The sequence below is a fragment of the Tursiops truncatus genome, chromosome 8 (assembly GCF_011762595.2).
Source record: "Tursiops truncatus isolate mTurTru1 chromosome 8, mTurTru1.mat.Y, whole genome shotgun sequence".
In the NCBI taxonomy this organism is placed as follows: Eukaryota; Metazoa; Chordata; class Mammalia; order Artiodactyla; family Delphinidae; genus Tursiops; species Tursiops truncatus.
In genome coordinates this window covers 19133869-19160828 of record NC_047041.1, presented here as the reverse complement: position 1 = coordinate 19160828, position 26960 = coordinate 19133869, and the positions used below count along the sequence as shown (strand labels likewise).

The 26960-nt window shown below is 46.5% G+C and overlaps 1 protein-coding gene across 6 annotated transcripts in view; it reads left to right on the top strand.

Annotated features, from left to right (window-relative positions):
* The window catches only part of NCAM1 (neural cell adhesion molecule 1), a 319807-nt gene that overhangs the window by 250769 nt on the left and 42078 nt on the right, over positions 1 to 26960 (top strand). For all 6 annotated transcript variants that reach the window (XM_033860448.2, XM_033860449.2, XM_033860451.2 and 3 more), the window contains 8 exon segments: positions 3266 to 3340; positions 5013 to 5231; positions 6258 to 6401; positions 6773 to 6910; positions 8220 to 8337; positions 8765 to 8928; positions 16341 to 16483; positions 26600 to 26750. In XM_033860448.2, coding sequence (XP_033716339.1) covers positions 3266 to 3340; positions 5013 to 5231; positions 6258 to 6401; positions 6773 to 6910; positions 8220 to 8337; positions 8765 to 8928; positions 16341 to 16483; positions 26600 to 26750 — 1152 coding nt within the window.

The following is a 26960-nucleotide window of genomic DNA, read 5'->3' as shown; positions in this document are numbered from 1 at the left end:
ATGACTTTTAATCTTGACTTTACTACTTATTAGCTGAGTCACCCTGGGCAAGTTATTTCATTTCCCTGAGTTTTGATTCCCTCTTTTGTAGAACGGGCACTAGAGTATCGGCCTTTTTATACCCCAGAATTGTCGTGAGCCTCAGGTGAAGGAACAAAGTGTGCTTTGTAAACCAGAAAGTGTGACCTGGCTGCCAGAGGCCTTGGGGATGAGTCCTTATGGGAGGACACTGAAAGCCTGCCCTTGGGTCCCAGCCAGGTCCAACTACCTGTGTTTATAAGCGTGTGTTTTGGATGCATCTAAGATGACACACCATGTTTCTGCAGAGAATGTTTCTGCAAAGGAAGAAATGAGATACTTTTTCTGGGAGGAGTGTTTTCATAGTTGCTCTAAAGGGTCCGAGGTAGGCCTGGTGAGGAAATTTCAGTTATATTTGCGACTGGAGAAAGGTGAGAGTCGAGGCAGGAATTTTTATTGGGAGCAGTGAGAGGACTAATACAGTAATAAAGGAAAAGGCCACAAGAAGTGAAGGGAAAGAGTTTGGGGTTTAGAGCAGGATTTCCACTTACCGTTATTAAACCTAATAATTCAAGGTTTTGCATTTGGAGAAGAATAATCAGCCATTGTGCTTCGGTGGAAAACATCCAAGCGTTGACTTTTCAGAGAGTCTGGGGCTCCTCTGACCTGGCTTTGACTGGCGTCTAGAAGGAGAAATCACTATCTTTTCCATGTGTGCAAAAGGTCAGGCGTCTAAATGGATATCTCTTCTTTAAAAAATCTCTGTGATGATAAATGTGTGCATGGGATCTGGTGAAGCCGGGACTTCCTTTGTAATTCTCATTTCTCACTTCTCTCCTTGGCCCAAAGATAGATACTGGCCACATTTGAGTATGGAAACTTTTCAGCCTTGCCGTGTTCTCCTCCCTCTTGAGAGTCATGTTCTGTTTGAAAAGAGCTGAAAAAAAATGAAGGCTGTTTTTTCACTTGGGATAAGAAAATCCTTCTCAAAGCAGTAAGGGCTCTGTGAGAGTAACAGGATCCATATGCTGAAGCTGGCTGCTAATACACAGCATATGGGCCAGTGAACTTTCCAGGCAGAAGTATGCCTGTAATTCTCTAAAGAATGCCCCAGTAAACTCCAGAAAGGACCATTACTTAGGTGACAGATGGCATCGGCGCAGCTTCTGGGCTTCACAGGGCTGTTGTTGCATGCAACGTGAGCCACAGGCAGGGGTCACAAAGGTCCTGGTTGGCCTTAAGATGGATGGCCCTGGCCTGTAGCCCTCTCTATAAGGCCCCGCACTCCCCCAAATACTGCGGGCTTGCTCTGTTCTCTTAGGGGACGTGCACCTGAAGGTAGTGCCTCAGCTTGGCAGGATTATCTGTTAAACTGAGTGGAAACATTGTATCCCCTACTCGTAGAGACAGCCTTACGTAATGGAAAGAACACGTACCTGGGAACCAGGTGGCCTGGGCTCTGGGGCCACCCTGGTCCTCACTAGATGTGACCTTAGGGAAGTCACTTTACCTCTCTTTTCTGACCTGGAAAATCAGGAGGCGGGACATAGTGATGGTTCGGACCCCTTCGGCTCCCTCAGGTTAGAACTCAGTGACCCTGATTCCATCCAGAAGAGAGTGATGGGAGAAACCTGCCACCGCCGGGCACTCCTGCCCCCCGGGTGCCGTGGCCCCGGCATTGTATTCCACTGCAGCTCTGTGCACTATGGGTGAAATTCAGGAAAGGTAGGGGAAGACATTTCACGGTTCTCAGGAAGAATTCCATTCTCGGGCCCCAATGAGTCATCAGCAGCAAACTGACTGAGGGAGAGACAGGCTGCCCTTCAGTTACTATACTATTTCTTTTGAACCAGCATTTGGAAGCCTCTGGACTCCCACTTCGTATTCTCACAGTGGATCCCTCAGGATCCTCTCCCAGCCTGTTCCCGATTCCTCACCATTACCCTGACTCCTCCCCTGTTCCGATCCTGTCCCACCGAACCATCCCTTTCTCTGCAGCCTCTGCTGGGTTTTTCCATGGGCTGCTTTGTCTGTAGGACAGTTAGGAAGGCTGCGCCCCTGAGAGCTGAGTTGCCCCCATGCTCCCCCTTCCCCGCCCAAGCAGGCCCTTTGATCTCTCTGTTCCACTGAGCACAACCATGGTTGCTTCTTCATCAAATGAGCGCAGACTGAGACCCACAGCAGCTCTGCAAGGCTATCACCATGGCAACGAGCATTCCCTCAGTTCTACTGTGAAGAGAAAATGGCTGTTAGAAGGAATGGCTAGCTGAGTCTCTATTACTCGGTCTATTTTGTTCAGGCCCCTCCTTTGTACCGCCTTTGAGAAGCTACACGCATTGAACCAAACGTCCCTTAGCTTTTAGCCTGCAGATTTACTTCACCTAAGAGGAGGAAAGGCAGAAGGAAGTTGAATCCCAATGAATGACAGCATTTTTCCTACCCTAAAAGTATATTTACATGAAGAACAGTTATCTGCTCTAAGCAGATCAACGAGGAACTCCATGAATACAGGAATCTGTGAGATCTGGTGCAATGTATTTTGTCTTATGGGTGGAGTGGAGCGTATAGATATTCCAATATTGCAGTGCAGTGGCCAAGAGATTCAGGGGACCGTAGGGCACAGACTCCAGCATTTCAGAAGAGTTGACTGACGACTTGGGGTGACGATGTTTGATTGCTCTCTCCTCTTATGCAAAGAGGTGTATTGGTCCTATAGTCGTGAGGTAAGGTGAGCGTTTGTTTGGCATCCCCTGCTTCAAAATCAGCTTGGATCTTCACCTTGAATCCTTCCCCGTCGTGGTTAAGCTCCGTGGCGTGGGGAGGTGGCAGGAAACCCTGTGCAGGGCTGTGGAGCGGCAGGCTTCCCTCTTAACACAGCTGTGGGGATGCTGCAGGTTGATGGAAATGGCTGGGCTGCTGTTGCCGTGAATCCCAGACGTGCTGCTCTTTGGAGCAGGACTCTGAGCCTTCTCAAAGGGTCAGAAACCTTTAGCGCAGAGGTCACCCCCAGATCTTCCAAGGGACCCTGCACTGTCTGTTAGAGGATATTCCCATTCCACAGGGAATGGCCTGGACCCTGTCCACTCCTGGCCTCGGCATGAGGAACTCTGGTAACAAGTTCTCAAAACCCAGACAACCTCTCTTCGCTCTTTCTTGATGTGAGCAGGGAGACTGTTTTTGAATCAGAGCTCTGGTTTCTGTCTCAGAAATCCAAACGCGTGTCTAAAGTGGACATTGTCTTTTCCAGTTTCTCTGCAGGTGGATATTGTCCCCAGCCAAGGGGAAATCAGCGTCGGAGAGTCCAAATTCTTCCTATGCCAAGGCAAGTGCCCGTGTCACACCGCATTTCAGGAAACCCACCCCTCAGAGCAGAGCCAGCGGCTGTGTCTACCCAGCTGATCGCAGTACGCCTGGAATCTTGGGTCACCCTGTGGCAGGCTCTCAGGGTGACCAGAGAGCCAGGGAAGTGCTCCTTCCTTCCCTTACCAAGGCTGCCCCAGGACAGAGAAATGTGCTGTGTGGACTTCTGCTTCGTGATGGAGGAGGTCTAGGGATTTTCTTAGGGAAGTCAGCACAGCCCCCAGACCCCCTGCGCTGTGTACGTCCAGAGTCCCATGAATGACACTGGAGAGCAGGGCTGGTGCAGAAAGAATGCTTCCGTGGGTCAGTGTACGGATTATTACAATCCCTCAGAGCAGGAAAATCCAAGAAGGCCTAAAGAGTGCCTGAAAGAAAACTGAGTGCCAGTACCTCTCTTTGCTGTGAGGACAGGTGCCCTGGGTCTCCCAGCTCGCTAGTGAATTCCAATATTCTGTCCCATTGCCCCAACCAGAGCTTAGAATTTGTTGGACCTGGTGTCCTTGTCTTTTGTTTAGAAAATATGCCTCCCTTTCCACAGCTCAGCTAATTATCAGTAAATGTCCTGTGGAGGAAAGGCTTCCTATGAGGCTTTGGAGTCTCTGTATGTGACATGCCTGGGATTTGGAACATGAAAGGACCAGGAAAGAGCTGAGCTAGGTGTAAACTGGCATTGAGCAAGTCGCTTTCGGCGGGGAGGGGCCTTGAAATGCTGTCATGATTGGCGCCAGATGAGGCGACTGGTGGCCGCTGGATGTGTTCCTTCCAGCTTTGCCTTCATTACAGCAATTGAAATGATCTGGACGTGCGGCCGTGGAGCCCAGAGCGCATCTTGCAAATAGCGATATTTATTGAAAACATGATGGGCCCTGCAAGGAAGGCTGCTTCATTTCCACACTAAGCATCTTTGCAGGGCGGGGGGTGTGGGCTGGGGAAGGGTGCTGTGCGGAGAGGCAGGACAAAGCCATGTCTGGGGATCCCAGAGCCCTTGTTCCAGCTCAGCGTCTGGACAGCTCAGCAGCTGTATCCCAAGGTGCCTGGGGAAAGGACGCAGAGGCGATGCTGGCTACCTTCTTTGCAGCATTTAGGCAGATGCATTTGCCTCTCTGAGACGGGAGTGCTGAAATGACAGTCATGCCAGTTTGTGCAGACAGATGCTGGAATGAAAGTGGTTGGAGTCTACACTCCAAAACTAGCCAGCGTCTCATCTTGCACTTAAGAGACCGTAATCTAAGCCCTGGAAAATAAGCTGATGAGTTGGCTCAGACCAGCTAGCCTTGAGCTCAGATCCCAGCTATACAACTCCCTTTGCCCCCCATTCTGTGAGGTTATAAGCTCCTAGCTTAGTGCCTGGCACACAGTGGGTCCCCAATAAATATCTCTTCTCTTCCCTCACTAGGGATGGGACCACTATGAGAAATACCAGCACCAGTGTTTGTTGAGTTCTTCCCAAATACTGTTACAGACATAACAATTAAACGCAGAAACCACCAACATCAACGGTCATTCCCGCCCCCCCTTGTCATCAAGCCTGATGAGCTCTTGCTTAGTAGCTCTTACTGAGTACCCACTGTCACCCTGGAGAGGTCGTTGTCTTTTCAGCATCAGCGTTTTGAAAATAATCTCTTCCTCTTTAGTGGCAGGAGATGCCAAAGACAAAGACGTCTCCTGGTTCTCCCCCAACGGAGAAAAGCTCACCCCGAACCAGCAGCGGATCTCGGTGGTGTGGAACGATGACTCTTCTTCCACCCTCACCATCTACAATGCCAACATCGATGATGCCGGCATTTACAAGTGCGTGGTCACTGCAGAGGATGGTACCGAGTCAGAGGCCACGGTCAATGTGAAGATCTTCCGTAAGATCCTCCCCCTTCTCCTTCTTCTGTGTTCCCTGTTCCCTCCTTTGTCTGGGAAGGCACATGGGTAGCAAAGAGAGTGGAATGGAGTAGAGGACCCACTGAGGGCTTGACAGGGCCCCTTTCCTCCTTTTCCCTAAGTCTTTTCTGCATCAAGCTAAGAGCTGCAGTACGTTTTTAAATGATCTTCGGCCAGCTCCGAACTCACAACTGTGTTCATGCTGGTCACAGCTATCTCCCACTGGCCTCCATTCTCTAAACTGAAATTACACCATTCCCAGAGGACTAGGGTGGGTTCCCCTCTCCCTTCCCCAAGGGCTGACTGACTGTTGTATACTTCAGCTTATCCCCTCTTATTTCACTTTTTCCTGCTGGTAATGGAGTGCAAAGGCTCGGTGGGGTGTGTGGGGTTATTATCTGAACACTCTGTGCCACTCAGAGCGGGTAGTTCCCACTGGCACCTCATTACCTTGTTATCATGCATCTGTCCTGTTGGCCAGGGTAATGATGGGTGACAGCCAATGGAACAGTACTGATTGTCACAGTATTTATTGCCATAAGCCTGCTTTTCTTCTGTTTTGTTCTTCAAAATTCTTTCTGCTGTAGACAGGCTGGGGATGGGATGCCAGACAGAGTGGGAGACCAGGGAAGGACTGGTGGCCCCTCCTATTAGTTGTAGAATAAATGTCCTACCAGTTCATTTTACCTGTGCACTGTGTTTCATTGGCTCCATCGCACATGGCGAAGACCCTTGGTAAAGACAATCCTTCCCCTCTGTAGACCCTTTTCTGCACAACATGTGATAAATTTAGCACTTTGAATAGACACTATTTGCCGAACACGGGTGAGATATTCCCCTCCTTGTGCCAGCTGCTCTGCCTGCATCTTTGGCCAAGTGATGGGTCGGGCCCCCTTTGGTACCACTGTATATATGGACTCGAATCCAAGCAGTATGGTGCCAGTGAAAAGGGATCTTTGTGGGAGAACCAGCCGTTTTCCCTCACTCTCCTCTTGTTCCTTTTCCAGAGAAGCTCATGTTCAAGAACGCGCCAACCCCGCAGGAGTTCAGGGAGGGGGAAGATGCCGTGATTGTGTGCGATGTGGTCAGCTCCCTCCCCCCAACCATCATCTGGAAACACAAAGGCCGAGATGTCATCCTGAAAAAAGATGGTGAGACCTGGCAGCTGCCCTCTCCCCTGGGCCACTGAACCAGCTTCTGAGGCGTTCTAGCCCAAACTCAGATTCCAGTGTCCCCAAACCCCATGTCATTTCCAGATCAAATGTTGCATGTCTATAGCTTGTATGTTCAAGCGCTTGACTTTCTCTCCAAGGAAAAAGACAGATTTCCAATAGACTTTTGCCCTTGGCTCTATGTTGGAGCCAGGGCCACATTTTCTTATTGCAGCTTAGAGCCTCTCCCCACTCCCAGGTCCCGCCCCCCCATAAGCCTGAAAGCAGGCAGAAGGAAAGGCTCAGCCACCTGCCTGTAGGTACAGTCCTCTGACTGATCCTTGGATGAACCTGCGCCTTGTCTCTTCTAGTCCGATTCATAGTCCTGACCAACAACTACCTCCAGATCCGGGGCATCAAGAAAACCGATGAGGGCACCTACCGCTGTGAAGGCAGGATCCTGGCACGCGGGGAGATCAACTTCAAGGACATTCAGGTCATTGTGAATGGTGAGGAGATCTGTTCTGCTTTCTCCACGGGTACAACCTTGGCTCATCCGTGGCAACTGGGTCCACCCCTTCCCACAGCCCACCCCTAACCTCTGCCTTGTCTTGTTTGTTTGTTTGTTTGTTTGTTTTTAAACACACTTGTCTTTGGGTCTCCCTCAACTGTGGGGACTTTTAGTGCGGTTCTGCAATGTCCTTCATTATCTTATAACACTAGAAACTTGCCCCATGCTTACTAGTAAATTCTTATTCATCCTTTACTGTCCTTGAGGTTACTGTAACTGTTAAGTTAGTCCCCTGGTTCAGTCTTCAAAGAAAATATTATAATCAATTCAGGCCTCAGAACAGTCAGAATCCTAGTCCGTGGGCTTATTAATCTTAATTTGCAGTGTCAAACAAACACACCCATGGAATCGATCTGACATTTACAAGATGTTTACAGGAAATGTCAGTACTAAGAAAATAAGTAAATCATGGTTAAATTGCTTTGGATATGGATATATATTTTTTGCCAAACTCTCCCCCTCTCGTTCCTTTGGTAAAAAATCTTTTGTGCACAGGGTTGTTTGTGACAGTCCCAGAGAAATGTCGCTCTTTGGTGAGCTGGTGCATTTCAAATTGGTATTAACCATTTAATCACTAGAAGCAGCAGTTTTTAATTTTTTCCAACATCAAGAGCACCCCCCCTTTTTTTTTTTTTTTTTGCGGTACGCAGGCCTCTCACTGCTGCGGCCTCTCCTGTTGCAGAGCACAGGCTCCGGACATGCAGGCTTAGCGGCCATGGCTCACGGGCCCAGCCGCTCCGTGGCATGTGGGATCTTCCCGGACACGAACCCATGTCCCCTGCATCGGCAGGCGGACTCTCAACCACTGTGCCACCAGGGAAGCCCAAGAGCCCCCTTTTGAAAGTCAAGTTCCATCAATCATGGTAGTTGTAAGATTGGTATGCATTGATTAAGAAAATATATAATGATGAATAGCCACTGTAAATAGAATACCATTGTAAAATGAACGAAACATACTAATATAGCTTCTAAATCTGTATTATTGAAAAGCAATATTATATATTGTTATATGTATAACAATACTATGTATTGTTGAAAAGTACTAATGTGCATTTGTAGATGAATTATTGATCCAGTTTACAGTAATTATTTAGTGCACACCTGAACTTAGATCCCCTACAGTAACTGTGCAGCTGCCCAGGACTCTTGACCATCTGACCTGGGGTCTCCCGGAAGTGCCTCTTCTCCAGGCCAGCGGGTCCTTCCAAGTTTTCCCCGCCACCCCTGACAGTCCTTCTTTCCTTCAGTGCCGCCCACCGTCCAGGCCAGACAGAGCATAGTGAACGCCACCGCCAACCTCGGCCAGTCCGTCACCCTGGTGTGCGATGCCGAAGGCTTCCCAGAACCCACCATGAGCTGGACAAAGTAAGAAACTGGCTCGTGCTTTTTATCGCCGACTAGTGGAGAAGGAGACCTTGCAGGGCCTGTCCTGCGTTGGCGTTCCGAGGGAACAGGGGTGGGCGGCTGGGGAGCGTCAGCTCTGGGTGCAGAATGGATTCTTTTCTGTCAGGTCCTCTTGCCTTGTGTGTGCATTGGATTCCTTCATTTTCAGTTTGTGGGGCAGAACCAGAGGTTCTCTTTGGAATTTCGGGGGGGCGCAATTTGCAGCCCTTGGGCGGAACTGGAGGTTTGGGTAGAGGAATCACGAGGAAGTACAATTTGGTGTCTTAACGTTCTGTGAAGATTCCGTCTTTCGCGTGGGCTCGGTCCGCGTTTTATGGAAACCAATTAAAAATTAACCTCTTAGCTCTGTAGTCAAAATCACGGTCGTTTACATTTCTGTGCCCTGCAGGGACGGGGAGCAGATAGAGAATGAGGAGGAGAAGTACCTCTTCAGCGACGACAGCTCTGAGCTGACCATCAGAAAGGTGGACAAGAACGACGAGGCCGAGTACGTCTGCATCGCCGAGAACAAGGCCGGCGAGCAGGATGCGTCCATCCACCTCAAGGTCTTCGGTAAGGACAGGGAGGTCAAGGTCACCCCTCTGCCACAGCTCCGCTTACCCCACACAGTCCATCAGCAAGACCCTGTCCACTCTGCCTGGGAACCTACCCCACTTCTTGCCAGCTTCACCACCTCGGCCCTAGTCCAAGCCATGCATCGGTCCCCTTCAGCGCCTCCCAATCACAGTAGCTAGAATAACCTTAAGCGCCACCGCTCTGTTTCAGGTCCTCCAGTGGCTTCCTATTGCAACCAGAATAAAATCCAGACGCCCTGCCGTCAACAGAGGCCAGATCTGAGCTAGCCCCTGGCTCCCTTCCTGACCTCATCATGCCTCTGCTGTGCTCTACATGTAAAGCTCTCCAATCCCGGAAGCCCTCTTCTTCTCCCTCAGACACACTAAGCTTGTTCTCTGTCTCAGGGCTGTTACACTAGATGCTTCTTCTGCTTGGAATATCATTGCCCCAGATCCCCTGTGAGCCGCCCTCGTGTCATCCCTAATCCAGATGTCAGTGCGTCACTCAGATCAGCTTCTCAGTGACTCCTTCCCTCCCTGCTCTGGCCAGTGCATCTCCCTTATCTTCACCCCACCCATCTCTTCTCCAGTGCCCTTCTTGGTACCTAAACTCATCTCATTTACATACTGGTTTGGGGAGTTATTTCTCCTGCCTCCACTCTTACACATCACTTTATCTCTGGCATTCCAAACAGCGCCAGACTCCGGAATAGGCCCTTGCTAAATATAAGTGACCAAGTGGCTGCCTCTGTCTCCATTTCTTCTTTCCCTGGCCTGTGTGAAGCAGGGTCATAAAGTCATGAAAAGAACCTCCATAGCTCTACTCACTTCGTCTCTATAAACTCAGTTAACTTCCGTTCATTTAGAGTTGAAATGCACTTTGACCTGACTTTGCAAACAAATTTGTGGCAGAGAGATGTTTAACCTAGTGGCTCTCAGCTCTGTCTGCCCGTCTTTTCTAAAAACACAGATAAGCGAGTCCACCGTACGTGGTGCTGCCGGAGTACAGACACCGCAGGGGCAGCCCTGGCGCATGCAGCTCCCTGGTGGTTCCAGCACCTGCGCTTTGGGAACCTGCCTGGGACCCACTTGTTTAGCCTGATAAGGAGAACTCATTGATGTTTGTAAACACAGACCTTTGAAAACCAAGCGTTTATGTGCAATTGGACCCGCTATCCCAGATGCATCCCATTTACTCATTAATGACAATTAATTAATGGGCTTAGAAACAGGTTATCAGTTTGGTCTAAATTAACTGTACATACTTGAAAGTGAAGCTAAACTTCTTGGAAAATATTCTTGACAGTCTTTTCTCTGATTCTGGCTTATCTACCCCAGTCACTGTGATTTTAAGTTTTTGTAGATGAAAGACAGATGCATTTGTTGATGTATTCCTTAATTTTCACAAGTATTTACTAAGCGCCCTTGTTGCTGGGCGAGGGGCTACAGAGATGAGTAAGATATGGTCTTTTGACCCTGAGAAGCACAAAAAGGGACATAAACATATAAGCCTATAAGTTATAATAGATGATGTCAGTTAACAACATTTGAGTACCAGCTGTGGGCCCAGCCATTGCCCAGGTTACGAAGATGAATGACATGCACTCTGTTCTCATCAGTGGGTTCACAGGCTAACGGAGATAATCAGTGCTGACATTTTTAATAACCCATTATAATGACTTCATAATAGCAATATGCACAGTGTTTTATAAGAAAAGATTTGATTTCTGGTCCTGTGTGACAGAAGTTAGAGAAGTGTTCGAAGATGATATGCTTTTCCCAAGTGGGAGTTTCCCAGATGCAGGAGAGGTGGACAAGCCTTTCAGGGCAGGCCACACAGGCGTCGAGGCCGGAAGAGCCAATGTTGTGGTGAATGTGAACTTGTGAACGAGGACTGTGTCTGATCCACTCACAGGCATACCCCCAGGGCCTAGAACATCACCTGGCATATAATAGACACCCGTGTTTGAATAAATGAGGGAATCAAAATTAGTTTTATATGAATGAAGCATAACGTATGTGGCAGGGGGATGAACCTGGAAACATGTAATCACTTGTCTTTAGGAACTTCTTTTAGATATCAGCTCCATAAAGTAATAATAATAATACCCAACACAAAGTGAGCACGTATAATGTGCCTAGCACATTGTATGTAAAGTACTGTCCATAAGTGACCTCTTTTAACCTCGTCACAATCCTATGAAGTAGATTTAATTTTTATCCCCATAATGCAAGTGAGGAAATTGAGCACAGAGAGATTAGGTGTCCTACCCAAGGAGCCGGGACTCAAACCCAAGCTTTCACATCCATTCCCTGGGCTAGCAATGGTGGTCACTCCTCCATGAAACCCAGTTTAACACACAGTACGTCTGAATTCCATATGGAATGACTAGTGGATTCTGCCTTTACCTCCATGGGTTACGTGGTTTCTCTACGGAAGTACGCTCAGTTCTAACTTGGCTGGTCAAGAAGAGATCTTGGCTTCTGTTCCAGGCCTCTCTGGTGGCGATGGCTGCCCCAGGAAGGAGGAATGTGTAGTGTCAAGAGCCGTGTGGGGCTGTGCTAAGGTGAAGAGGGTGGGTGAGTCCAGGGAAGGAGGCAGTCAAAGTAGGATGCAGGAACTGTGGGACGTCAGGATTTGTATTTCCACCCTCCTCCCTTGCCACAGATTCCCTCCTGCATCACACACACACTCTCTCACACACACACACACATTCATATTCTCTCTCTCACACACACACACACTCTCTCACACACACACAGTCTCACGCACACACACTCAGACACTCCCTCTTTCACACACACACTCTCTCACATACACACTCATACACACTCACGCACACACACACACTCCCTCTCTCACACACACATACTCTCTCTCACACACACAGTCTCTCACACACACTCACACATACTCTCTCTTACACACACACACAGTCTCTCGCACACACACACACACACACACTCCCTCTCTCTCACACACACACACACTCTCTCACACACACACACACTCTGTCCCTCATACACCCACACTCACACACACATTCTCATACACCATCATGCACACACACACACACTCTCTCTCTCACACACACACTCTCTCATACACACACACACTCTCACATACACACACTCTCTCACACACACACACTCTCTCTCTCATACACACACACTCTCTCTCTCTCTCTCACACACACACACACACACACACACACACACACACACACTCCCTCTCTCTCTCTCTCTGTGTCTCTCACTCCACTACCACAGTTCTTTCCCAAGACTGCAGCTGGGAGAATGTTCATTAGGCAGCCCAGTAGAGCAAACAAGTAGATGTGGGCCGACTCCTGCAGAGACAGGTAAAAGGATCATAGACGCCCCATCCTCCGGGCCCCATCCACCTCTAATCTGGGCCCCATCCTCCTCTGTAACATCCTGAGGAGAGTTCACATGGTCTCCTTGGAGCAACCTGGTACCCCATGTATACCCTCCTTTCTCTCTTCATTTCACATTCCTGACCTCCTTTCTCTCCTCCTCCTTCTTGCCTCCCCATGGATTTTGGAGATTGGTACTAAGGCCTGGGAGCCGGGTGGGGAAGGGCTAGCTAGTTGGGACTTCCTCTTTCTTCAGCCCCTTTTTCCCTCTCCTTGGCCTTCTGCCTTGCCATCGGGGACCAGCATTTGGGGAGAAATGGGGTAGGTTCCCCAGAAGCAGCAGAGTTCAGAGGAGGAAAGAAGCCTGTAGCTTAGATAGTAAAGAAGTTCTCAGAACTCTGGCTTCAAGAAGGGATCGCAATTAGTGTGTAAGGGACATACCTAAATTAGGGACTATCGTTTATCCTAAGTCATACCATTTTTTCTTAAGAAAGGGACGTGTTCTAGCATGCACTGCCCTAGTTACCAGCCAGAAGCTCTTTTTACTAAGAGCATCCTCCCTTCCTTTAAACTTGGCAGTGAATTTCCATTGCTCCCCTCCCCTGGGCCCTTCTGAAGAAGTATTTTTGTCTCCACAGATTCTTATTATGCTCGTGCGAATGCTCTTGAGGCCTCATGGTGCTGTGGTCTGAGGCAAGTTCACCAGTGGGCAGAAGCTTTGCTTAGCTGACCCCTTAGGACCAAAGCAGCCCTCGTGAGTTACAGCAAAGGACAAACAGGCTCCTGAACGAAGGGGTACCCTGTCATGCCCAACACCTCAGTGCAGGGAAGCAGGGGCCCTGGAGCCCTCCTGGGCCTTGCAGGACCCTGGAATGGAGTTAGAGTAGACAAGTCTGGCCCTCAGTGGCCAGGTGCAGAGCCATGGATGTGCTGGATGGAGAGAGCAAGCATGCTTAGAAAACTCACAAAGACAGCTGTGCTCACAGGAGGGTCCGTGGGGAGAGGTGCAATGGAACATTCTAAGGCATTAAGTCCCATGGCGGCAGGTAGAGAACAAAACAGGGATCCAAAGTCACAAGGGCTGAGAATGGAGGTTCTTTAAGATGGTGCACATACCATCCACAGATAAAACCTGGAGAGATTCTTCTAGATGCTGGTGTTCAGAAGGAAGGATGCTTTCATTAGCAGGATGACCCCACATCTGTCCGTGTCTGCTCAGTGAGGCCCATCATCCCAGAGTAATTATTCAGAGCATGCCTTTAACTCTCCAGAATGCCCCAGTCTGGACAATAAATGGTGTTGCTATCCTATTTCCAAGGCAGCATTCTAAGCCTTCAGTTAGCTCCAACAATAGCATTGCTTCTGAAGTGCAGAAAGGAATAAGTTACCAGCGAGAAGCTTGCCTTCCTTCCAACAGCCTCTGTAGCCCATACAAAATTAGCCATTGTTGATCATGTTTTTAACAAGAGTATATTTTGCCTTGTTCAAAGACTTACACAGTGTAGCCTTTATAACCATCTGGGAAATGGAGTCACCAAGACCAGATATTATTAATAGATGTTAACTGGCCCTTGTCTGTCTTCTGCTAACCTTTTGCTGCCAGGACAAAGCACTGTGGAGTGGGACAAGGTCAGCAAACACTGTCTGGATCACAATGTCCATGGAGGTTCCAAGAGTCCAGAAAGTCAGCCTTCCTGTGGCTGCCTCCAGACCCCAGACCAACTGTCAGTTCAGTGAATTCAGTTGTTTGGCTGATTTTTTAACTTTTCAATCTGTGATTTTAACAGTAGAGAAATGCAACTTTTATTTTACCTCTCTAAAACCTTCTGTTCAACACACTTAACACTTACTCTGTCCAATATGAATTATAACCTCCTTGAAAGTTCTATTGATCAAGATAGACACAGAACCTTCCTGTGGGAAAACCTCACTCATGTGGGCTCCATCAGTTCAAATTTGTAATCATTTGACCACATTGGATTGAGATGTGCCTGAGTGCTAGCCACCAAAAAGGATTTGCTATTCTAGGTACCTCGTGTAAGTGGAATCTCATAGAGTCAGAAAGTACGTTGGTAGATGCCAGGGGCTGGGGGGTAGGGGGTAGGGAGGGAGAATAGGGAGTTAGTGTTTAATGACAGAGTTTCAGTTTAGAAAAGTGAAAAATCCGGGAGGTGGATAACAGTGAGAGTGTACAACAATGTGAATGTACTTAGTGCCACTGAACTGTACAGTTAAATATAGTTAAAATAGTATGCTTTATATTATGTGACTTGTACCACAATAAAATACATTTCAAAAAAAAAAAAAAGTGTTTGTGGAGATTTCCCTGGTGGTCCAGTGGTCAAGAATTCGCCTTCCAGTGCAGGGTACACGGGTTCGATCCATGGTTGGGGAACTAAGATCCTACATGCCGCGGGGAAACTAAGCCCGCGCACCACAACTACTGAACCCGCCAGCACTCTGGAGCCCGGGCACCACTAACTAGAGAAGCCCGCGCACCTCAGCGAAGACCCAGCACAGCCCCCCAAAATTAATTAATTAATTAATTATTTTTTAAAAAAGGATTTGCTATCAGCAGGCCATTAGTACAGATTAACTGTAGGAGAATATTTGAACTAAATGAGTCATCTTATATAGAAGTAGATATTTGCTACAGAAAATGCACAGCTCCATCATTGGTTTCTGTTTATTAAGACACAATTAAGCCCTCAACTTGGAGGATATGTAATAGGCAGTAGTTTTAATAGTCTACTTGGAGTTACTGTATGAATTTGAATATAAAGGAAATGTAATTCTTTCAAAAGTTATCCATAATTCTGATTTATTTATTGTTTGTTCGTTTATCTAGCCTGGCCTTTTTCTCTATTAGTGAAATAAGTTATATTTGTGCAGTGTTATCTTTTCTCTTCGATGGATTTCAGAGTATAGTGATTTCAGAGGATAATTGTTTTAAATTGGGAAAATTCAATTTTCTCTAATGTTTTTACATTTAAACTCAGCTTTCGAATGCTTGTGCTTTCTTGCATTTCCCAGAACATTTGGGAAATGAGCTCATCTCAACTCATCTTATTCCCAAGCCCCAGCCCACTCCCCAGCCCCCAGTGAGTCACCCACCACGTTTCCTTACTTGAGTTAATGCTAACACAACCCTCCTAGGTATTAAGAATCTCAGAGTCATTTGGACTCCTAATTTCTTCTTTGGATTCTTCCCATCTCTACTTGCCCTCTGTTCGCTTCCACTTCCTGTAAAGCCTTCCTTCAGCATCTCTCTTGAAGCTGCCTTTTCTCCTCCATTCCCCCCCCTCCACCCCCGAGAGGACGTTCAGGATTGTATTACGTCACATCTGGGGCAATGCCAGGGCTTCCAGGTTGGTTTTCCCACCTTCGGGTTTTCTCCATCTTCAATTTTGCCTAGATTAACCTTCCTTTAATACAAATGAGCATTTCATTCCTCTGACTAAACACTGTCTGTGGATCTCCAACAGGCAGGGGATAAAATTCAAGCCAGAGTTGTAACCGGGCAATCAAGATGCTCTCTGCCAGGGTCCAGCACTGTCTCCCACTGCTTTGAGGCACAGACACGCAGACCCTGACGCTCTGCTCTCTTCCCCACCCTCTCTCCACACATTCTTGCTTCTTTGCTTTCATTCACGTGCCTTTCTACACTCGGAATGACTCCGTGTCCACCCAAAGTCCCATGTACTGAAAATCTCACAACCCAGCCCCAAAGACAGCCCCAAAACTGTCTCCTCATGAAGACTCAGCCAGAGGAGAGCTCTTCCTCTGCTCAGGCCTCCTACACCACCACCCTCCCCACTCTCCCCATATGGGACGTTGTTATTACCGTCACTTTGGTGTCGTCATATGCCTGCTCCATTGTAAGCTGCTGGGGGGGTTCAGCTCGTTAACTCGTACAACACCTAGAATAGGGCCTTATGATTAATAAGTTGATAACCTTTGTTGAATGGTGCCTTTATAATTCAAACCTGGAAAGCTAAAAAAATGTCAAACTCATGGAAGTGTTCTGTCTTTTCAGCAAAACCTAAAATCACCTACGTAGAGAACCAGACTGCCATGGAACTAGAGGAGCAGGTCACACTTACCTGTGAAGCCTCAGGAGACCCCATTCCCTCAATCACCTGGAGAACATCCACCCGAAACATCAGCAGCGAAGAAAAGGTATAATGTCGCCCAAGAGATTCAGGGCCATGGAACGCAGACTCTACGTGGATTGAGTCTGCCCCATGCCCAGTCCTCTTTGGTGAACCAGAAAATGGGATGTGGTCACTGGAGGCTGCAGCCAGGTCCTATGGCCCCCCTCCTCCAGCCTGCCCTGGCTGTGGCCTTCTCAGCATCCCCTTGAGATGGAAGGGGCACAGTTTCTTGCATGGATTTGCAGGGGTGTGATGGTAGTGGGTATGGTTAGGTTAGACGTTGCAAGGAGGAAGGGGATAGTGATTTTCAAACCAAGGTTATGGAGCTGGGAGGAACAAGGGAAGTGAAGGTCCCAGTGCACTGGGTTATATTAGCATCATCTCAGGAGCACCCAGGGAAACGTGTCCCGGAACTAATAGGGATCATGATGAGCCTATTAATTCTTCTCCTTGTGATTTGTATGTTCATGCTCTACATGCACTATATGCACAAAAGCTTGGTTGCCTTTGTGTCTGCCTGTATTCTCGGCCACACTTGCATATCATTTTGTTCTAAAGGCAAAAATAATTAGCAGTTTCTACGTGATGATGATTACACCAGGTTCTACAATATATTCTCTGAGAGATGAAGAACATTATAGCAACCTTCCTGGCAAATTTAAATGACTGGGAAGATTTAGCTTTCAAGCACGTGGATTTATAGGCCACTGGAAAGCTGTCTTTATTATTAACAGTCTGTAAAAATTGAGGTAACCCCACATCAGGCAGCCTTTTGCTATTGAGTGGGCCGAAAGACAGGGGCAGGCAGAAGCTTGGTTTTAAAGCAACCTAAACCAATCTCATCTCATATATCCTGTAGTAATGGCTTCGTTTTAGTTGGCCAGAGCTTTGTCACCTATTCAAGGAGTAATGGCCTTAGCCTTAAAGAACATTTATAATGGATTGCCGATTGACTAGAATGTCACAAAAGATAGATCTTCACTCTTCTGCCTGCCTAAAGGAAATCCCTAGAGAGGGTAGACTTAAAGCTAAAAAGGGATAGCGTGAAATTTCAGAGCCAAATTTGGGATTTGCATTTGAAGAACTGATTTCTCTCCTACTAATAGAAAACAAAACTAAATCAAGAGGAACAGAAATTGCTGTTCCAAAAAAACCCATTAATTTTTGCAAGTTTTACCTCCAGAGTTCAATTCAACTTAACAAAAACTCAACCGAGGAACTGCTAAGTATTTTTGAAACTTGCATATGCTGTTTGATATTGTGAAAATCAACTGAATTAAGTAATGTAGAGTTTACTTGGATACTTTATCAACATTGGAATTAAACCCTCAGCTCAGATTTTAGCTCCCATCGTGTGTGTTACGTGGATTGAATGTACATTTCAAGGCTTAAACCACAGGGCTGCCACTTGGAAGATTTTTCTACATCAGGCTTGAGAGTAGATTTGTCCAGAATGACCCAGTGTATATCTTTGATCTAGAGGGAAGGACAGAAATAACATCTACCCCAGATGAATGATGGTTTTAAATTCTATATCTTTCCTAGGAGTAGCTCAACGATCAAGCTAGACCAGAAGAGTTATTAAGATTTGTGCCTATCTCAGGTCCTTTAATAGGTGGGCACTTCTGGCTTGTATCTGTGAATTCATTTTTATAGAATGAGAACAAAAAACCAGGCATTAATACACACTCATACTTCCTAACTATTAAAACCAAAGGTGTCTAACAGAGACCATCTCAAGCCAAGTAGGCTTTGCATAGTTCAATTATCAGTGTAGATCATTAGTCTCAATCTGAGATGATTATTGAAGCCCAGCCACATAGGTTGTGTTGCGCTTTCTTTTACTGTGGACCGCCTTCAAGTGACATTACTGCGACATGAATGAATCAGTGTTAGAACAAGCCTTCCAGATTGGCCAGTGATGTGACCCCAGATCAGCATATTTGCCTAAACGAAACGCTGTATAGAAAAATTGCTATTTCTACTCATTACATATTGACATCAAAGAGGCATGATAGTCATCTTATACTGGGGGGTGGCTAAAAATTAAGAAAACAGAGATGGCCTATTCGTGAGCCAGGTGGTCTCCAGATAGTAAATTTCACTTTTACTTTGACAGCTGCTCCTCGTTTTCTCCTCCAGCTGAAGTTGCATTATACATATTGATAATTAGGTATCAAGATTATTAGGGTCACAGAATTATAGGAGGGCAAGAAAACAGTTTTCTTTTGAAAGTCAAGACTACGCGCTGAGCAGTAAGAATAGCCAATTGTTTCTCCTGAGAAAGGAAAGAAGCCTCCCGAGAAAGTAGATCACATAACCTGCCAGAATCATAGAAGGTTGGAAGGAAGGGTCCTTTGGAGGTTATCTAGTCTCACTGCCAAAAAGTCACTCAGCCCCTGTTTGAAGGGTGACAATGTCAGTTCTTTGCAGTCAGGTGGCCAACACTGATGATCAAGAGGCCCTGATTTGTTGCCCCTGCCACTTCTCAGCCTTCCAGCCCCTACAACTCAGTCCTTTGTGTGAGAGCCATTAACTAGCTCTCCAGTTTTCCTTTAGTCAGCCTTCTGCCCTGTAACACATCCAGTTATTTTCACTGCTGCTCTTATCTTACGGTTTCCGCACCCTTCACCTTTCTAGTCGTCCTGTACTAGAGAGCTTCACTTCCCTAGTGTCCCCTATAACTTTGTGGTGCCCAGTATAGCTAATGCAGACTTCCTGGCTCATTGCTCCCTTGATCTGGACACTGAAATGCTGTCAACACCACGTTAACCCTTTAGCAGTTTCCTCGTTCGGTTGTCTCCTGTTGAACTGCATTTAAGCTGCATATCCCCTGTCCTGTCCTGTCCTTATGCAATCGATTGCTTAACCACTAATGTAGAATTTTGTATTTATTTCTATTAAAAATTGTTTTGTTTGTTGCAACCCAGTATTTCTCAGTGGGGGTCACAAATGACAGTTTGGGAAGACTCTTTCTTCACTGGGACTGTCCTGTGCATTGCAAGATATTTAACATCCCTAGTCCCTTCCCTTTAAATGTTAGTAACCAACTCTAATCATTGTCATTACCAAAAGCGTCACATACAGGAACACTCCTTGGCTTGAGAACGACTATTTTAGTCCATCTTTCTGACCAGTCAGGACTGGCTTTCATCAGAACTGTCCTTAGAGTTCTTTGGGTCCAGGGCCTTTCAACCAATGTAGGTGCCCCCTGTTTTATCTATGTTTGTTCAAAGTAATGGGGCATAGCAGTCGATGGTGACCCCAGTTCTAAGTATAAGACCCAAGGGCAGGCAATTCAGCCTTCCCCATGCAACTGCCATCTAGCATCTCTATTAGCTGTTGCTTCCAACCTGGTATGAACGCTTGTTTGAAATATCTTTGTCCAAGTCACTGATAAAAATGTTGACTGGAACATGGTCAAGTACAGAGCCCTTAGAATGCCACCGGCGCTTCCCTGGGGTGAGTGGCCCAGAAGGTGGAGCACATAATGCCTTGGTGCTCTCTTCTGATTCTGATGACTTTCATGGAAGGCTCAATGCTCTCTTTAATAAAGTTACTGACAGCAGAAGCTGATTAAAGCAGCTTGGTCTTTTGCTTCACTGCTTAGTTGAATCTAGTGTTAATCCTTTTTAGGAGGAGAGGGGAGAAAAGGCTTTCACTCATAGGCTTGTGGTGACTTTCTAATGGAATACGGGCGTTCTTCATGTAAAAAAGAAGGGAAGAAAAGCAAAAACCAGTACACTGAGCCCAAAAGTCACACTCTGTCTTTGACAATGTCTCTAGGTTTAGTCTAGTCACTCGTTTAAGATTGATTATAATCAATCCGTTCGGCTTCAGCTAGTTGAGTTGGTTTCACTCAACAAATGATAATAGCTAGGCTAAGTTTGGGTCACTAAGATCATTAGAGGAGATCATCTGTCTGAAGGTTAATCCATTTCTTAGTGGTCACTAATCTGTTGACAAAAAAAATTTGAATATCGTAATGGGTCAGTTTGATCGATGTGTATGGAGGTCATTGTGGTAACTGAAGTTTGTGCCTCCACATCATTTTATTACCCATCCTATCGAGGCTCACGTTTTAAATTGCCACAGTGAGTGGTGCCAAATTCCAGGTACCATTTACATATTGAGTGAGAGCCCCGGATGGTAATTTATATACTCTCTCCCTGGCAGAACAAGTCCAGTGGGTGCTCATTTGAACATACCAGTGCCTTTGAAGAGACTGGGAAAGAAAGGCTTGTGAAGCCTTAATGTCTAAGGAGAAGGAGAGGAGCAAAGAGTTGAGATCAGAAGAGATAGAAATAAGTGAAAGGCATTTCATGAACCTTGAATTCTGAGTAAACAGAGTATCCTACAAAACAGAGAAACCTTTTGAAATTCTGAATTCCCTAGAAACCGAAGTTTCTTTTCACCAGAGAGAATTCCTCATTCAGTGTAAAACAGGTGCTCACTCTTAAACGTTGGGAAAGGTGCCTGCATTGAGCAGTTTGGAGTCTAGTTTTTCCAGGATGTGGGCAGAAATATAACAGGGAATACTTAGGATAAGTGTCTATCACTTCACTTCACTTTAATTTGTATACATACTCCTACAGACTTGTGTGTAAGATCATGAAACATGCAAATATTAAAAGAAACTGGAACTAAAAGTTTTGGGAGCACTGCTAATCATATACTAGTTTAGGTTTTAAGTATGTATATTTGCATATCAGGTTGTCTTAAAGTGGGCTACATGCCTTCATCAAATGATCAGGGTCGAGATATATCCTATTATCCTACCAGGCACACAGGTCAGGCTACTATAAGCATTGTGTTACTAGCACCTACTTATTCTAAAAGCCACAAAACCACAGTAAGTTAGGAGAGACACAGGAAGAATTGTATCTGAAAAACAAACAACTCCATATGATAGGGCCCCTGAAAGTTGTCTTGATTCATGTAGCCCTGGCATGTGACGGACAAGCTTTTAAGTGATGTGGAAACGGCAACCACATTTGACATGTTGGCCCGCTGTTACTTTGGTCTATGCGTGTTCCTCTGTTCTCACTTTCTTCTTCATGCCAACATCATGTGACATAATTCAACACCTCCATCCTCATGTCTCACAAAAGCGCCTTGCATTTAGTGGACTCTTACTGAATGTTTGCTAACTCGTTTGCATTCCCGGGATTGCATTACTGTGTCTCTGGCGTCGTTTCTATCCTTCTTCCATCTGAACGTGAGGGACAATCAGGCAGTCATGCCATCTAATAAAAAGAATAATGCATGTATGATAGTTTTGACTCCCAGTGTGAAATCAGAAAAACTGTAAGCATAATAGATTCCCCAGTGCTGGATAAATAAAAATCTTGATGTGGGTAGGAAAATACCTAAACCCCCTTTGTGAATGCCATCTTTGATGAAGACGGTGAACGCTTAATCCTGCATGTCATCTGGGCGTCCCTCTGCCTTTAAGAACCAACTGGAACATACCATAGCACTCAGAGTTCAGTATCCTCAAAGCTTCCTGTCTTAAGGGCATACTGCTCATTCCTAATGTACCCTTCTGCTCCTTTCTTTGTTCCTTTTTTTAAAATAAAAATTTGATTTTTAATAGAATGCATGCAAAGAGTTACAAAATGCATGAGCACAAAATAATATATTGGTGATAAGCTGTCCAATAAAATCCAAAGGAGGAAACCTACTCTAGAAGTATCTCTAGATTGTGTAGTTAGAACTAGTAGTATCACCTAATATTACGAGGAATGTTCAAGATGTTTTGGAACAGGAGCAGTCTAATATATCTGCTGGTATCCATATGTACGTCTTCCAAAGATTAGGAAAGCCTTTACCTTTGAATTCTACATCTTAATGTGCATAAGTGGGGGAAGAAAGCGGAACATAAGCTAAATCCTAAATTAAATCGGGTAGTAAACACACCGTTGAAAGTGGGCCTTGGAAAAAGTTCTGAATTAAAAGAAGCTGCATGTGCACGGAATGCAGTGTGATACATCAGTTCTCTAAAGCAACATGTTGTAAAATTTTACTGCTTTCTTGTTGTGTTTTATATCTTGTTCTCTACAGGCTTCGTGGACTCGACCAGAGAAGCAAGAGGTATAGCTTACCTGACCACTAGCCAGTCTGTAGTTTTGAAAGCATTACAGTTCAACTCACCATTGCAGTTTAATAACCAGACATGCTAAAACTAATCAGTAATTTAGTCAGATTAACGAATAGGTCAATAGTGGTAGACATTACTTAGCAATAGTGTCACTTTAGGATGAGCAAACAAGCTGTGTTGGGAGTGGATGAACAAATCCTTATTATTTCCTAAAACTGGATCTTATCCTCTTGCTGGTACTGATAAAATCACATCCAGGTAATTATACTTAGAGAAATAAATGGCCCCAACTCCCAGGCCAGGCATTTTGAAATGATACAAGTTTTTTGACTCTTACCTGGTTGATGTGGCTTTGGATCATAAAGTCACAGAGTTAATGATCTAAAAACCCACTCAAGCCCTTACCTTTCCAGCTCAACTCATCTTGTTGCTCACTTATCTTATCCTGACTGGTCTTTTGGTAAATTACCACATCACATCTCATCTCGGAGCAATGCAAATGACATCTCTCATTGGTTTTCCCAAATTGCTAAACATATCTATGTTACTGTTATAGAGCATTAAGTTTATGAGATTAGAATGATTTGTCACAAATGGTTCTTTTTTTTTTTTTTTTAAGTCAGTAGCATATTTAGCCTTTGAAATTTCTCTGACTGCTTGCTCCAGTTTGGGTAATGTGGGACTTAGTTTGAAAACTGAAGCTAAATATAAATCTTTAGACTGGAATCGCTACATCCCCAAGACCCTACTGATGATCATCCTATCATTCTTGACCAGATTTGTGTGATTAAGTGACAGATAGTGAAATAAAAAACAGTATGTTTTAGATGAAGTTCAGGAATCTCATCTATAAATACTTTTTTTTAAAAAGTAGCCTTTTCTCCAGATGGAACTTTGATATTGTATAATACTATAAATGCTGAATATGGCAATCCTGTAGACTGTATTTTAATTGGGTAAACCCATCCTCCGGTCTTTCGGAAATGATAATTATTCAGAACACATAACTCACGTGTTCCCGTCATACCTATAAATATTTAATGCCGTTTAATATTTAAAAGTTGACTGCCTGTCCCCAGGCACTGTTGCTAGTTTCTGCACCCTGCCGTCGTCAGATCTAATTCATTATAAGCTCTCTTTGTATCGTTCCTTCCTCCACGTCGTAGGGACTGTAGTTAGGTGCATACCCTCGCTAAAACACTTGCCTCCTGTAAACACTCCCCCGGAGTGCTGTCACAGACTGGGTGTTTTTATTGCCCAAAAGTCATGCTCTCGTTGGGATTGGGGAAGGGAGAAAAGAAGGGTTAACTCTCAGCCACTCCTGAGCCACTACCCCTCTCGTTCTGCTTGGCCTTGTGCATCTTCCCCGTCACGCAGATTTAGACGGGGCTAGAAGAGGAGCTGAGATTTATCAGGGAGCATTAAGGAGATGTTGAGAGAATTGTTATTATTAGTGGAAGTAATTGGTTTACTCCCAGGAAAACAGACACCTCACTCCATTTTGCAGACGTGTCCTTATCTTAAGTTATCTCGCTCTGGACGTAATTGACTTTCAAGTGAGTTCTGCCCCCTGGGGCTCAGAAGTTCCGTTCCCTCCTATTTGTCTCAGTCAGGGATGAAGACCGTGAGTCCAGATGAGCTCAGAAGAAGGCTTGGGTCATGGCTGATTTCATTCTGTAAGTTCTGGAAAGGCTTAGGACTCTTCCCTGCAAGAAGAGAGACAAAAATGTTTTGATGAGAAGAGCAATTATAATCGCCCTTCGTACGTTTTTGCAAAACCGGGCCTTCTTGCCACAGTGATCTTTTCATTCGTGCCCAGAGTTTATCTGCTTCCTCCTCAAGTCTGGACCATCAGCATGACGTGTGGTCTGGGTGGCTTGGAGGTGGCACTCCCTGACTTTGTTCTGGTGCCAGAGTAAATCATTTCAGAGGGAGATAGTCCAATCACACTGGAGTCTGTCTGCATCCCCTCGGAGGGAGAACTGGGCGTCTGGCAAATAATTCCATCATCAATCCTGTTTTGAGCCACCGCAAAATAAAATTCTCTATGGAAGCCTGCCTACTGCTCTGCTGACATCATTAAATGAGAAAATTTTCCAGAGAGAAATTTAGACAAGGAGACCGGGGGGGGGGGGGGAAGTAAGGCTGTCAGTGCAACCATTGCCTGAGCTTCTCTTTGACCATTTTCTAGATTATTCTGAGTATAAACTGCTCATGCCCCCCTTTGTGGTTACTTGTTAATGTCCTTCTCTTACCTACAGGACTTTCTTTGCATCTTTTGCTGTTGTATCCTTCCTTATGGAAATGTTCTCTTGACTTTTGAAATATTCTGATCAGTTTTCCGTGTTTGTGGTGGCAGCCGCAGGACAAATCCTGGGTGTGTGACAAAAAATTACAGTTCAGTCGCTGGCTGGCATCACTGTTGGCTGAAGCTGTGATCTCGCTGAGATAAGCAGAAAGGCCGGGGTGAACCATGAATCCCCTCTGCCTTCATTCTGCTGTCTTGGGAGTATAGGAATGACAAGCAGGTCAAGGCAGCCCTCAGAGATACTTGCAGCGTTGACCTCACACTCCTGAGGCCACGAGTTTAGGGGATGCTTCAAGATTTTGTTTGGCACATGACTGTAGACTTCGCAGACAAGTGCTCCACGGCTGCCTGTGTCAGCTCCCGTTCATCCCCTGGGGTGCAGCTTCTCAGCCCATCAGCTTCCCAGCTTCCCAGGCCTCGTGGAGGCCGAGAGCCAAGGCATCTGGGCATTCCTGCAGAGAGGGGTGGCCCTCGCTGCAGTAGGTAGTGATGGTTTTGCTCGGCTCTTCTGCCTCTTTGCTGGCAGCTGTGTTCCGGCTTCTGGATATGAATGTGATGGGACTTAAATGACTGAAACAGATTAGCTCTACCAGTGATGGGACTTTTTGTGGTAGATCTGAGGGTTCTGTCAAGGCCAATGGTGTCTTGCTTTTGAGCTCCCCAAACTGGCTGCCATACGATATTTCAATGCTGGGTTTTGGGCTTCCAAACCAGCAGCTAAAAAGAACCTGAAGGCAGGTGTTCTTTAGTTCTTTCAAGACCCAGCCTCATGGAATGACGGGCGATATACAGAGCACCCACCTGTCTATCTCTATGGAATATCGCTCACTGGACTTAAAGAGTATGGCCCAGCCTACGAGGAACTAGACTCCTTCTTCAGATTGCCAGCTTTCTTGAGGGTCTGAACTCAGACCGCACGCCTAGACTCTTCCTAGGCCAGCCACCAGTTTACTTAAGAGTGTCAAGGGGGGAAACCCCTTGGAAATATTTCAGTGCCCATTGCCCAGGGCTCATATGCTTATTCCCTGTTTGACCGACTCTTGTAATTCCAGAGACGCAGGAAGACAATTCTAGTGTCAAGGGCTAGACTATGGTGACTATAGTGTCCAGGATCCCAAATCTGCCTGGGATTCCCTGTATCACTGTTCCGGGAGAGGGAACCCTGTTCCCCTCACTTCCAGCTCAACAGCTCCTGAGCTCCAGATTGTTGGACTTTGTTCGATGAAATTATTTTACTTTTAAGCATCCAGGAAAGTAAGGCATCTGCAGAAATATGGATTTCTTGTATAATTTCTTTTATTCAGATTTCCCATCATGTGTGCATGCACCAAGGAACAGGCAGGTGGGCGGGGGGCTAGAAGGAAAGGACGGGAGTGCAGGTTTCCCCGAATCTCACGAGGCAGGACTGTTGCAGCTGCAACGCCTGCTGGCCAGACTTTGGCTTCCATTTTAGATGTGCCAACCAAATCGTCTTGGGTCCTGGGTTGTCCTTCTCAAGCCAATCTTGGCACATAGGTTAGGCTGCTTGGGTAAACTGAGACCCGTTTTCTGTCTGGGATGCACCCAAGTTCCCATAGTGCTCTCCGGAGCCTCCTCGCGAGTCGGTACCTAAAGCGAGACTCAGACATTGGCCCAGAGAGCAGAGGGCTGTGAGGCTGGTCGCAGACAGTGATGGCCCGGTCTCCTGGCCCCGCCCAGCCCCGGGCCTGACGCTGTCCCTCCCCTCCTGGCAGACCCTGGACGGGCACATGGTGGTGCGCAGCCATGCCCGCGTGTCGTCCCTGACCCTGAAGAGCATCCAGTACACAGACGCTGGGGAGTATATCTGCACCGCCAGCAACACCATCGGCCAGGACTCCCAGTCCGTGTACCTCGAAGTGCAATGTGAGGAAAACGGTGGGAAGACAGGGGGCAGGGAGGGCCGTGCAGCTGCCGGGACCCGGCCCATGGTGGTTGGCCCCTGGCCATTTCAGAGCTGTGTCCCCAAGGCACCCCTTCACTCCATCCCCCGGCTTCTTACCAGTCTGCGTGTCTCCCTGTGCAGCTCATGGGAGGGGACCCCGATCTCTGCTGTCCCCCGGCACCAGCTCGGCC